General features: G+C 34.4%; 1 protein-coding gene across 2 annotated transcripts in view; it reads left to right on the top strand.

Moving 5' to 3' along the window:
• LUZP2 (leucine zipper protein 2) overlaps nt 1–12,312 on the top strand; it is a 602,481-nt gene extending 590,169 nt beyond the window's left edge. The window contains exons 11-13 of one of the 2 annotated variants that reach the window (XM_032166390.2): nt 6,954–7,031; nt 8,159–8,259; nt 10,785–12,312. In XM_032166390.2, coding sequence (XP_032022281.2) covers nt 6,954–7,031; nt 8,159–8,259; nt 10,785–10,869 — 264 coding nt within the window. In that variant the 3' untranslated portion in view covers nt 10,870–12,312. Of the gene's footprint in view, nt 1–6,953; nt 7,032–8,158; nt 10,729–10,784 lie in introns of those variants that run through there. The other variant, XM_032166391.2, reaches the window with a different exon arrangement.
• The last annotated feature ends 222 nt before the right edge of the window (nt 12,313–12,534 follow it).

Below are 12,534 nucleotides of genomic sequence, written 5' to 3'. Positions count from 1 at the left end.
TTTTTTTAAATTTATTGTTAAGAGCTCTTATGTGAAACATCAAGGGTGTTTCTTGACATGTGACCATCTGAATGAGTGCAGTGGTGTCAAATCTTGTGTTAATTGTAGAAATAAAACAACTTACTTCTTATTTATTTAAATAAATATATGAGCATTAACAGTTCTATTATTTTCTTTCTGTCATCCCAGTAATATGTGTTTGCATACCTATGCAAACATCCAAATGGGAGTCTACTCATTTAGGGATTGAGCTGAGTGAGGACTAAAGAGATTAGATAATAAAACCTTAAGGTAAGAGCACTAAGAAACACAGAATTTTAAGAAATGAAAGAGCCAGCAGTATGCATAGCAAAAAGAAGTTAAGGAGAAAGACAAATGGGGAAAAGATTCACTTATCCTTTCACCTAAATTTATCTATGTATTATGTTCACAAAATTATTTAAATATGACCCATCCCCCAGAAGTGTATTTATTTACAAATTATCTAGCATCCACCTTCAAAAAATGTGGAGCCAGTAAATAGACTACAGATTAATAATCAAAGCAAAGGCAAAGCAAAAATAAGATATTTATTATCTTGTCAGGTTCAACTGACAAACCAGGCCTATCTAGATAATCTCCATTTCTATTAACTCAAAGCCAACCAACTAGCTGATCTTAGGAGTTATATTCCATCACATTCATAGGGTCTGCCTGTGAGAACCTATCAAGAGGAGGGTGTTATATAAGGTTTGCACACCAGTGGGTGAGAAACATGGGGACCATCTTAGAATCCTGCCTGTCAAAATATCCCAGTTAAGTCCCTAACTAGCATTTGAAATTTTTATAATATGTATTGTAAAATATTGTTTTTCCATAGATTAAACATTTAAAGATCATATGTTTCAGATACATATTAAGTCCTTATACAAGTTTGATAAAATGACATTGTGAATGACTATGTATTGTGTGTGTGTGCGTGTGTGTGTGTGTGTGTGCATGTGTGTTTGTGTGTGTGTGTGTTACTGAAAGCTAAAATTATAAATTGCCTGACAAAATAAAAAAGAATAAACTTTCCTATTGCCCTTCAAACTTTTCTATTGCCCTTCAAACTTTCCTATTTCCCTTCGGTTCACATCTTGGAAAACTTCTCTTCTTTGAATCACCTTTAGCCGTGACCTTGAAGTTGTTTCCTGTGGCAGGGTCCAAAAATTCCACAGATGAAAAACAGAGCCCTATTCATGTAAACTGACATGAAACAATTCATGTAAAGCAGACGTGTATATCTTACACTTTCAGCACAATTAGTAATGACCATGTCATGCAATTTTGTAAATTATAAATCTACTGAGGTATGATTAATGTGTTTTATGAAACATACCTCTTTGTATCTTGATATCATTTAACACAGTTCTAATCTATAATAAATATGTAAACAGCAATTAAATTGAAACAGAATTACCATCTGTAATTTATTTCACATATGTTTATATGTCTATTTTACATGTTAAATCACACATGGTGAAAAAGCATATAAAGTTAAAGCAGTGGAAAGAAAAAAATGTAACTGGTTTTAGGCACCTGAAATAATTAAACAAATGATTCTTGTGCATCTAAACTATGTCATGCAAATACACTAAGCATATTGAATTTATGTTTTAAAATGTATAGAAATTGTCTGTGATGGATATTAATATCCTTATTTTCAGCTGATGAAATTAAAGCCCAAGGGGATTGTGGAACTTCCCCTTATAGATAATTAGTAGGTGAAAGAACTGGGACTTGAGCATAGATATGCCTGATCTCAAACCCTGTGCTTTCATCTTACAGAGGTTGCCACTGGATGTGACCTGCAGGCACTTTCCATCATTATACTTAAATCTCTCTGATACTCTTTTTAATATGTTCTTGATTATATATGTATTTATGCTTTCTCCACTAGAATATAACCTCCACTGACATCAAAGTCCTTGACTTTTTTTATTTTTCTATTTTCAGTCAGTGCCTAGCTTATAATAGAAACTCAGTAAATATTTGTGGAATGAATGATTAAAGTATAGAACTATTTTTGAAGCTCAACTTGGCTCTTAGTGTTGAGGCAATTTAAGGATAACAAAGGTAATGTATTAGATTGTCTAGATTTCATTTGTGTGGCCAAAAAGGGAAAAACAAAAACACATTTGCAGAGGCAAAAGTTATTGCAATAGTTTTCTATAAAATTATATTTACTCTATAGATAACATTGGTTACTCTCTTTAGATCTTAGCTATAGTTGCAGTAAGTGCCTGTTTTCTCTCAGTGACCCCACCTCTTACCCTTTAATGTAGTGCAGCTTTTTTAAATGAAGAGATTTTCTTTAAGAATTAAATTATGTTGTTTCCAAGGGAGCGTCCCTAGAAGTAAGCCCATTGGTTTAATTCTAAATTCAGTGATTACCATTATAACCCCAAACCCATGTTTTATTGGATAAATCTTCAAATCCATAAACACAATTTGGTGTCATCTTGAAACCTATATTTTCTCAAGTATTCTTTGTTTCCAAAGCAAAACGTGAATATAGACAATTTGTTGCAGAATCAGGAGGACCAGAGAGACCTTGGGGTATGGCAGGATCTTTATTGAGTGCACTCACACCCAGCGGACTTAACGTACAAACACTGGGCTCAAAACAAAGACAGCACTTGACTTTTATACACACTTTAAAAAGGGGTTGGGCTAGCTTGAAGCAAGCTTACAGTTACAGTCGTGCAAAAGCAAGGATACAGAGGCAGAACAATTAATTAAATTGTGACAGGTTCATAACTTAGGATTACACATGATCATTGCCAAGCAATCCAGATGTCTGTTATCTAAGTTTTGCTTTAAAGATCCTTGCATGGGTTTATCTTATAACCTTCACTATGCTGCCTAGACAGCTGTAGTTCAGGCCTGTTCAGGCTTCTTATGACCTTCACTGTACTTTTTAGATAAAACAGAATACTTGAAGTTACTAGTTACAGAAAACAATAATCTATAAACTCATATTATAAAACAAAGAAAAATTTGGTTTTCTTCTCCCTATTTTGACAGTGCTTGGAGAGTCTCCATAGCACATTCCTTTGTGTCCTGGCTTCTTAGATAGTATTATCAAGACATTCCCTGGGTCTGGGCTGTGCTCGTTGCTGCCTCTGGGACAAGTTAGCCTAATACAGGAAAGCTTATTTCTCTTTTTAATTTAATTTTTTTCTTTCTTTAATTTCCTGCCTAAAATTTTTGTTATATTTTACCTTTGTTGTTAAAAAAGGAGCATTAGTAAGAAATGTTTTTGCAGCCCCTCTACTCAGCACTTTCTTCATTTCCTTTCCTTCTCTTCTCTCTACCTTTCCTCTTATTTTTCTGTTTGGTAATTGCATCACTGTTGATTCTGTGACATAAAATAATGTCAGTGTCAACTGATCATAAATAATGTTGTGTAACCATTAATGATAGTAATAACAATAATCAAAAGAGGAGAAAGAAAAAAGGAATGATCACTATTTGTTAATCTATGCTGAATACCTCTTTATGTTTCCTAATTTTACCCTTAAACTAACTCCATAAAGAAGCTGACCCATTTTACAGCCAAAGAACCCGAATCCCAGAGAAAAATAACTTGATCAAGGTCATCAATGGATAAGTATCAGAGCTAAAACATAAGCCAAAGTCTATTTCACTCCAAAGCACTTTTAACCAATAGTCAAAACTACTTTTATACTACAATACTGGAAATGGGTCAAATTTGTCTTGTCTTCCTTCACAACAGTTCTCTGGTATTTTTGATAGTCTAGGTCCTGTTTGCAACAGAGTGAGGGAACTCTATGAGAAACCCACCCTTTGTGTCTCACCAAATTGAGCTCTATTTCAGCAAAGGCTATAAGTTTAGTAAAAGGCTTTATTAAAGCACAAAACCTATTCAGTATAGTAATGTGGCCTTATCTCTGTTGCCTCTCTGAGACTCACTAACAATTTTATGAACCATCTTATGAAATTTCCACAATGCCTGTGAAGCACAGAAAGAGTAAATTTAAAGATGCTATTCATCGTACGATAAAAGTATCAGAAAAAGCTACAGCTGCCTTCTAGCCACAAAACGTTTTCTTTAATGTTGAAATGTAGTAAGTTTTCATTGTTCAGATGATCACAGGCTTATCTCAAATAGTTGGTTGTGCTAGCATTAACGAAATATATTCCATAGCAAATCCCATAGTGTCTTCCTCATGACAATGACCTCAAGTGAAGCTTTACACATAAAGAGTATTAGGTCAAAAATTATTCAAGAAATATGTACATTATATCTCCTTCTTAGAGATTTATAACATATTGTACATTATGAAGTGAATATCAAATTTCATAGGTACATTTGAATTGCTAGCGTGCCGATTAAAAATGCAAACCCCATATTTATAGGACAGAATTATCACCCTGAAGTGTTTTTTTAGCAGTCACCTCCTGTGATTACGTGATCATTCAAGATCAAAACTTTAAGATATTATATAAGGTTTCTGAGAAGAACTACAATAAATACAACTGTTTAATGTTGAAATCAATTTTTCCCTAAACTTAAATGACATGAACTCTACTCTTACCAAGTGCATTTTGGGAAATCCTACACTATGCAAATTACTTTCTGTATGAACCACATTTTTTGAGCTTGATTTTTTACTATTAGTTAATTTTTCAAAGGGTAAATGCAAGAATAATAAAAACAACAGCCAGTTGGTTTGTTACAGCAAAACAGAGTAATTATAGTATTTCCAGAGAAATGTGAAGTTCCAATTATAAATCATACAACAAGAAATTTTTCCTTAGGCCGTGTAGAAGATTCCTCTATGTATATAAAGGAATACATAGTATTAGTATATAGAATACTTAAAAAGTATTTAGAATTAGGTAGTTAATAATTCAGCTATTGATTTTCAGTCTTATAGTGACAATCTCTCTTTTTCTGTATACTGTAGGCTTATTTAGAAGAACCAATTGTGTATAAAATGTGCCTAAATGTGGCCATACAAAGAAAGCAGGCATTTATGAAAATTCTAAAGTATTGAACTATTTCATGGCCAATATTTTAAAATTATTTATTATTTATTTAGAGATTATATATCGACCACTTTCTGGTAGGCATCTAGCTGTGATCTAGTGGAGATAAATATTGCCCCTGTCTTAAAGTTATTCGCAATATATTGGGGAGGCAGGCATGATTACACATATAAAAACAACAGTAAGTGTTAAAGTTGTTATAAGCATTACCTTTAGAGCAGGGAAGGGTGACTGAGTCTGTCTAGTAGTAGAAAAGATAAAATATGGCAGAAATGAGTAGCTGGTTTTCAGGGGCCTGCAGTGAAGGAAGTGGGGTAGCACATACATGGACAGAGAAATGTACAGATACATGGTTGTGTTCATTTAAAAGCAATATAGTGTGAGAATAGAGGGAGCATAAAAAATAACCTTTAAAATCTGAATTAGAGTAGGTTTAATCTCCTATAAACCCTTTTATTTATCTTCTACTCAGAATTTTTAGAGTTTAAAGTCAACTTAGCTCTCTATCCCCTGGTTCATCGCTTGGAAATAAACTTATTTTTTTTTTATGTCAGTGGGTCAGTGGTCATGAATTTTATATATAATTATATTTAAATATAATAATTATATATATTCTTTTTTGAGACAGGATCTCACTCTGTAGCCTAGGTTGGAGTGCAGTGGCATGATCACAGCTCATTGCAGCCGCAACCTCCCGGGCACTTCAGAAGGTCATCTTCCCACTTCAGCCTCCCAGGTAGCTGGGACCACAGGCATGTGCCACCACACCCAGCTGCTTTTGTTTTTGTTTTTGTAAAGTGGATGTTTCACCATGTTGCCCATGCTGGTCTCAAACTCCTGGGCTTAAGCAATCCACCCACCTCAGCCTTGCAAAGTGCTGCGATTACAAGTGTGAGCCATTTAACCTGGCCTAATGTTCACAAATTATTAAACTCTTAGGCTCTGTCTTGCACATGGAAAAGATTATGAGAAATATAACAAATGCACACACAAATGCAGATTCTTACACTACATATGTTGCTGTTAATTTAAAAGTATGTATATAATGAAGAAAGACAGGAAGAGAGGAAGGAGGAAAAGTATCAGTAAGTAAAAAAAGAAAGGGAGGAAGGAAGAGAGGAGGGATAGAGGGAAGGAGGAAGGTTAGGGAGGGAGGGAAAGAAGAGGGAAGGAAGGAAGGAAGCAAGGAAGCAAGGAAGGAAGGGAGGAAGGGAGGAATGGAGGGAGGGAGGGAAGAAGGGAGGGAAGGAGGGAAGAAGAGAGGGAGGGAGGGAGGGAGGGAGGGAGGATTGAATATTTTAACCCTGGTTAAAATGGAAGTGAAGCCCAAGTGGAATCCTTTTTTTTTTTTTTTTTTTCCGTTGCTAACACTTCATCTTCCTTTAAACTGCTGAAGCTAATAAGTAGGATCAGATATTCTGGCCAGTAAAATGACTGGGATCTCAGTTCCAGAAATATTGTCTTTTAAAAAAGATACTGAGGATTTTATGCAAGACAGATTGGTGGTCATATTAGTTACATTGCTTCCTAGCTTGCAATATTGATGTTCCTGCAGGCACTCAGATAATTGACATATATAAATCACAGAGTCTGGATGTATTGTAGATATAGTAGTTTTATAATCTTTGACTTCTTTTTTAAATGTTTTACAGGGAAATAATTTTCCATTGGAATTGTACTTCTTTGTAGTAGCTGACTGCCATAAGCACCATTGTGATCCCCAAACCAGCCAGGAATGTTTGCTCTCTCCTTGAAATCCCACTGCTGTGGTGATGATTTTTGTCCCTAGCTTTTGCCTTTTCGGTATGGATCAAAGTGATAGAATCTTCTCAACAGGACGAATTCAAGAGAGTGTTTTTAACTCCCCCTTTCTTTATTTAACTTCATTGATGTATTTTCAATTGCTGCTTTTGTAGGAGGGCAGAACCTGTTCAATGAGGCACAAAGAGAGTCCCCCAAGTAATGCCACTGCAGAAACCGAGCCTATCCCACAGGTATGTGTTTGTTTTATTTTGATTATATCAAAAAACACTTATTGGATCCATTGTATTTATTTATTTTTATTATTTTTTATTTATTTATTTATTTTGAGACAGTCGTGCTCGATCTCCCAGGCTGGAGTGCAGTGGCGCAATCTCAGCTCACTGCAAACTCCACCTCCCAGGCTCACGCCATTCTCCTGCCTCAGCCTCCCGAGTAGCTGGGACTACAGGCGCCCGCCACCATGCCCAAATTTTTTGTATTTTTAGCAGAGATGGGGTTTCACCATGTTAGCCAGGATGGTCTCGATCTCCTGACCTCGTGATCCACCTGCCTCAGCCTCCCAAAGGGCTGGGATTACAGGCGTGAGCCACCGCACCTGGCCGGATCCATGGTATTTAACACTCTTCTCTCTTGCTCTAGCTGGGGCAGGGTGTTGTACTTGCTAGTACTATATATAAACCCCTGGTGCCCCTGGGCTTTTCCAAGGCTGCTCTGCTTTCTACTAAGCTTTTGGCTTGACTATATGAGGCCCTCAGAAGGTCAAGGGTGAGGGGAGTTCTCCCTCACTTGCACCCTCCGTCTCACAGAACAGGACACAAAACAAAAATAAACAGGGATGATCAAACAGGCATATATTTCTTTTTGGACAAAGGAGACTAAAGAGTATTTGAGGAAGCAGAGGAGGTGAAAAGAAGTACATATTACTTACAAAAACAAACAAAATAAACACAAGTCAAGAGCTTAATTCTGAATTTTTATTTGTACTGTATTATAGTTGACCAAAAATATTGTATCATTGACATTCTTAATATTTATTTCACTTAATACTAAAATGTGGAGTTAGATTTAACTTATTCTCAAACTTTGAATTAGATTAAACACAGTTGAATGGTTTGGGCAAAGTTTTTCAAAATAGTTTTTGAAATGTTTTGCTGTTTTTAGACAAAATATGGTCATGTACTTTTATGAAATATAATTAGCATCTTTACATTTGTTTCATTTCTGTCCAGTGTTCATTTTCTCTGAGATATTTGTTGAGGTCTATGAATTTCCATTCTTATTGTTAGACTTTTCAATTTTTACCTTAAAGTGTATTTATTTTGATTCTTCTAATTGTCTTTTCTGTATTGTTTAACAGAAATTGCAAATGCCTCCTTGTGCTGAATGTGAGGTGAAAAAAGCCCCAGAAAAACCATTGACCAGCTTTGAAGGGATGGCAGCTAGAGAAGAAAAAATACTGTAAATACTAAGAAACTGTGTTAAAAACATCCATTTGCTATTGTCTTCATACTCTTTTTAGACCACAAGCTTGATGGAAATACTAAGTTTCTAAAGCATGCAACTTTTTCACAATTTTATGTTACTTTATAAAGTAGCCTACAAATTTTCAAAGATTCCAGACCATTTGTGATCCTTAAACAATAACCTAATTGAATTGAATATCCACAGTCAGAAATATTTTGTTGTCAACAGTAAATTGCCCCATATAAATTGGTCTGGTTTAACTCAAATGCCATCTAACACGTAATTCTTCTGGTTCATTTGGATATCCAGTACTTCTACGATGTGGTTGTCAAAATCAAATGGAGGATAATAAAATATTGTGGGTTCTCAGCATTCTTAGAATCCAAATTACAACCATAGCAGTAAGGGTTTGGTCCACATGAGCCAACTGAAGTCATTTTCATCAAGTTTGGAATTTGTGCCAACCTAAATACATTGTTTCTTTGATGGTGTTTATTGCTATTCGTATTATTTTGAACTAATAACAATTATTTTGTCTAAATAATGCTAAGACAATTCTGTCAAGAATTTTGTCAGCTAACATAATTCATTAACTATGTTTGGCATCATATAGACAACATATTTGGATGAATGACTAAATTTCTGACACGATTAAATATTTTGGCATTCTATAGACACATCTCCTATGTATGTCTACTGGAATTACTCCAAGCTAATAACCAAGTTTTCTGAAATACTTGGCAGGATTTTTGGTATGAAGTAGGGTAGTGGAATAGGGAATGAAGAGTGATTTCTAAAATACAAATATGAAAGCAGGTTATATATATTACAAAACAGGGGTTTGATGAAAGTACAATAGCCATGTTGATTCAATAAACCCAGATGCATATTTTTTGAAAACCAATGTGTTATTGAAACAAATCAATGGCAGTGTTAATCCTTAAGAGTTCTGATTTTCTATAGGAATATCACTAATCAAATAAATGCACTCACGAATAATTGGAACATAGCTCACAAGCAAGAGGAATTGACCCTTGAATAATTATCTGATTAATAGGTTTCATAGGGCATTCAAAGTTGCAGACTCAGTTAATGACTACACTTAAGTTGTCTGGACTGAAAAGTCATTTCTTTTGTTTAGAACCTTTTTGCAACTGTAGAAAGCATATTAAACCATTGGTTTTACAGGATGGATCTGTCAAACCACAATATATACATTTGGATCAGTGTATCCTAGGAGATAGTTTATAAAAATATATTAAAAGAAATCTGTAATCAATAAATGAACTTAGGTTCTGAGATTTAATGGCATACCTCTGATCAAAATGGCTTATTTAAAGAAATTTAAAGATTTGGAGAATTGGAAAATATCTTTAGCTGTAAAAGTAATATTATAATATATTTATGTAGCACTTCTGTTTTCAGAATAGTTCAGTGTCATTCATTAGCACAGACAGATCCCAGCCACAATGGTTCAACTTAATGATTTTTTGATGATTCTGTGAAAGCTTCATAATTTATACATGCTTTTAATTTTGAATTTTGTTATTTTTTGGAGGGCTAGTGATACATGTTCCATGAAATATTCAACACTTTATTATAAAACGGGGTTTGTGTTAGACAATTTGCCCAACTGTAGGATGAGGTATATGTTCTGAGCACATTTAAGCAGGTTTAAGTTAGGGTGGGCTATGGTTTTCCATAGGTTAGGTATCTTAAATGCATTTTAGACTTACAATATTTTCAACTTTTGATTGCTTTATCTGTATGTAACCCTATTGTAAGTCAAGGGGCATTTATATTTTTCATAAAACCGGCTACCCAAGGAAAAAAGATAATTAGCTTTATGGATGATCTATAGAGCTTTCAGATGAGGTGACCAGGATAAAATAACAGATCAAAGTCTGAGGTTTCTTCTGACTCCTTCATATTTCTAAAAATAATTTAATTATACAAACTAGAATACTGCTAGTCTCCCAAGTCCTGTCCCTTGTGATTTTCCCATCATTAGCTGTAAAAGTAATATTATAATATATTTATGTAGCACTTCTATTTTCAGAATAGTTCAGTGTCATTCATTAGCACAGACAGATCCCAGCCACAATGGCCCCAACCATCTCCATATGTTCCTGACAGGGAAACAGATCATTTAGTTTTAATTTATGTTCAGTCTCCCTCCTCCACCCTGGGGCCCAACTTCCCTCGTAGGCTTTGTGGGTCCTGTGGAAAGTTATTCACCATGTAATCTAGCACAGCATGTTTTGAAGCATCTTTGGAATGAAAAAAAGAAGGATCAGGCTGTTATTTTCTGAAATTGTTATGAGAGATAACATGTTGAAAGGTAAGAACTCAGGTTGATATTAATCATGTTTTTATCAATCTTCATTTTAAAGTTGTGTATGTTCTGTGTATTCTAAATTCCTTTTATTAATTCCTAGCTTGATCAAGTTGGCTTTGGATCCATATGACTTTTTTTTTTTTTTTTTTTTTTTAGATGAAATCTCACTCTTGTTGCCCAGGTTGGAGAGCAATGGAGCGATCTCGGCTCACTGCAACTCTGCCTCCCAGGTTCAAGTGATTCTCCTGCCTCAGCCTCCCACGTAACTGGGATTACAGGTAGCTGCCACCATGCCCGGCTAATTTTTATATTTTTAGTAGAGATGGGGTTTCACCATGTTGGCCAGGCTGGTCTCGAACTCCTGACCTCAGGCAATCCACCTGCCTCAGCCTCCTCCCAAAATGCTGGGATTACAGGTGTGAGCCACCGTGCCCGGCCAATGTATTCTTTTTCCTTTAAATATATATGGCATTATACATCCAGCAAGGTTTACTGTGTTATATTCATTGCATCATTTGTTTTAAAAGTAAAAAAAAAGAAACTTTAGCAGGAGACATTTAAAAATATATTTAAGAGTTCCTTTTACTAGCTAAGTTTGAGACTCTATTCAGTAAGTTCTATGACTGTACCTTAATGAATGCATTTTGTTTATCTCAATTTTTATTTGCTTTAAAATAGAATCAGATAAGTTTAAAATGTTTCTCTCACATTTGTGAATTTGTCTATGAGAGAGGGGCCATTTCTTACATCTTTTAATTAACAACTAAATAAACAGACGTTGTTTTAAAGGAATTAACGCTTAAATCCCAGCCATCCTCATATGGAATAAAATATCAACCTAAATGTTGACTATAAATAGTATAATTCTATTATGTGTCTGTAATGATAAGCAGTGAAAGATTACTTACATTTTGAAAAATATGGAATTGATTCTTATTAAGAAAAAAGATAGTTTCCAATGGAGTAACTTGTTTTAATAGAGGTACAACCAGAACCAACAACAATTGTATTTCTCTATAGTTATTTTAAAATAGTAATCGATGCTATGTATTTGATGTATTTGTTTCTAAATTAGAAATTTCTTTTGGCTTTATATTTTCTTTTATGTGCATTAAATATGTAGACTGAACCCATTCCTAAAATGCATTAAACTTAAATGAATGCTGTGTGTATCCAACGCCAAAATACTCAGAAGAAAAGTGAATAATTCAGTCATTCATCTGGATGTGGTTTTCTGTGTAATCTCAAATATCTGAATATTGAAAAAACTAGGTTGCTAACTTTTTTTCATTCCTTATGCAAATGTTTAGCATCATAGTGCTGTTTCAGATACAGAACTGTTTCATAAAATATCCTCAATTACAAGTCTAAGACAGTTATATGTAAAGAAAATGTACTATTTTAGATGAGCAATGTGGATAACTGAACTAAAACGATATTTGTGAACTTTGCTATAATGAAATCTTTTATTTTTATAGCTCAGGTATTGTAATTAGCACTAATTGCAGCAGAGACTGAAATAATTATTGACGCCACAGAGTACCATAGAGTAGGTTGAACTGGCCAGACCTAGAGAGTGAAAAAAACACATACTGTTCACTTAGGAGACATTTTCTTAGTTGTGTGTATAGTTCTAAATTTCCCCAAACTATGTGTTCATTTGGATTGTGTTATATAATAACAGTCGAATGACGAAGAATAAAAGATGCTGAAAGATAGCCTATTTTTGTTCAATAAAGATTGTTACAAGAATACAGTGTATATTATCTTACATAAACTAATTGAAAAAGCAGATATGAGCATTAAAAATGGTACTTGCTTCTGTGTATCAGGATCTAAGAACTTTTCTTAAATAGCATCTTGAAATTTTCTTTAATCTTTCTTTGCCAATGTCCCCAAAATCTTTTATTTTGCGGGTGCTTTCTTTAAAA

Source organism: Hylobates moloch, unplaced genomic scaffold, assembly GCF_009828535.3.
Source record: "Hylobates moloch isolate HMO894 unplaced genomic scaffold, HMol_V3 SCAFFOLD_11, whole genome shotgun sequence".
Classification (NCBI taxonomy): Eukaryota; Metazoa; Chordata; class Mammalia; order Primates; family Hylobatidae; genus Hylobates; species Hylobates moloch.
This window is presented reverse-complemented; position numbering and strand designations above follow the sequence as displayed.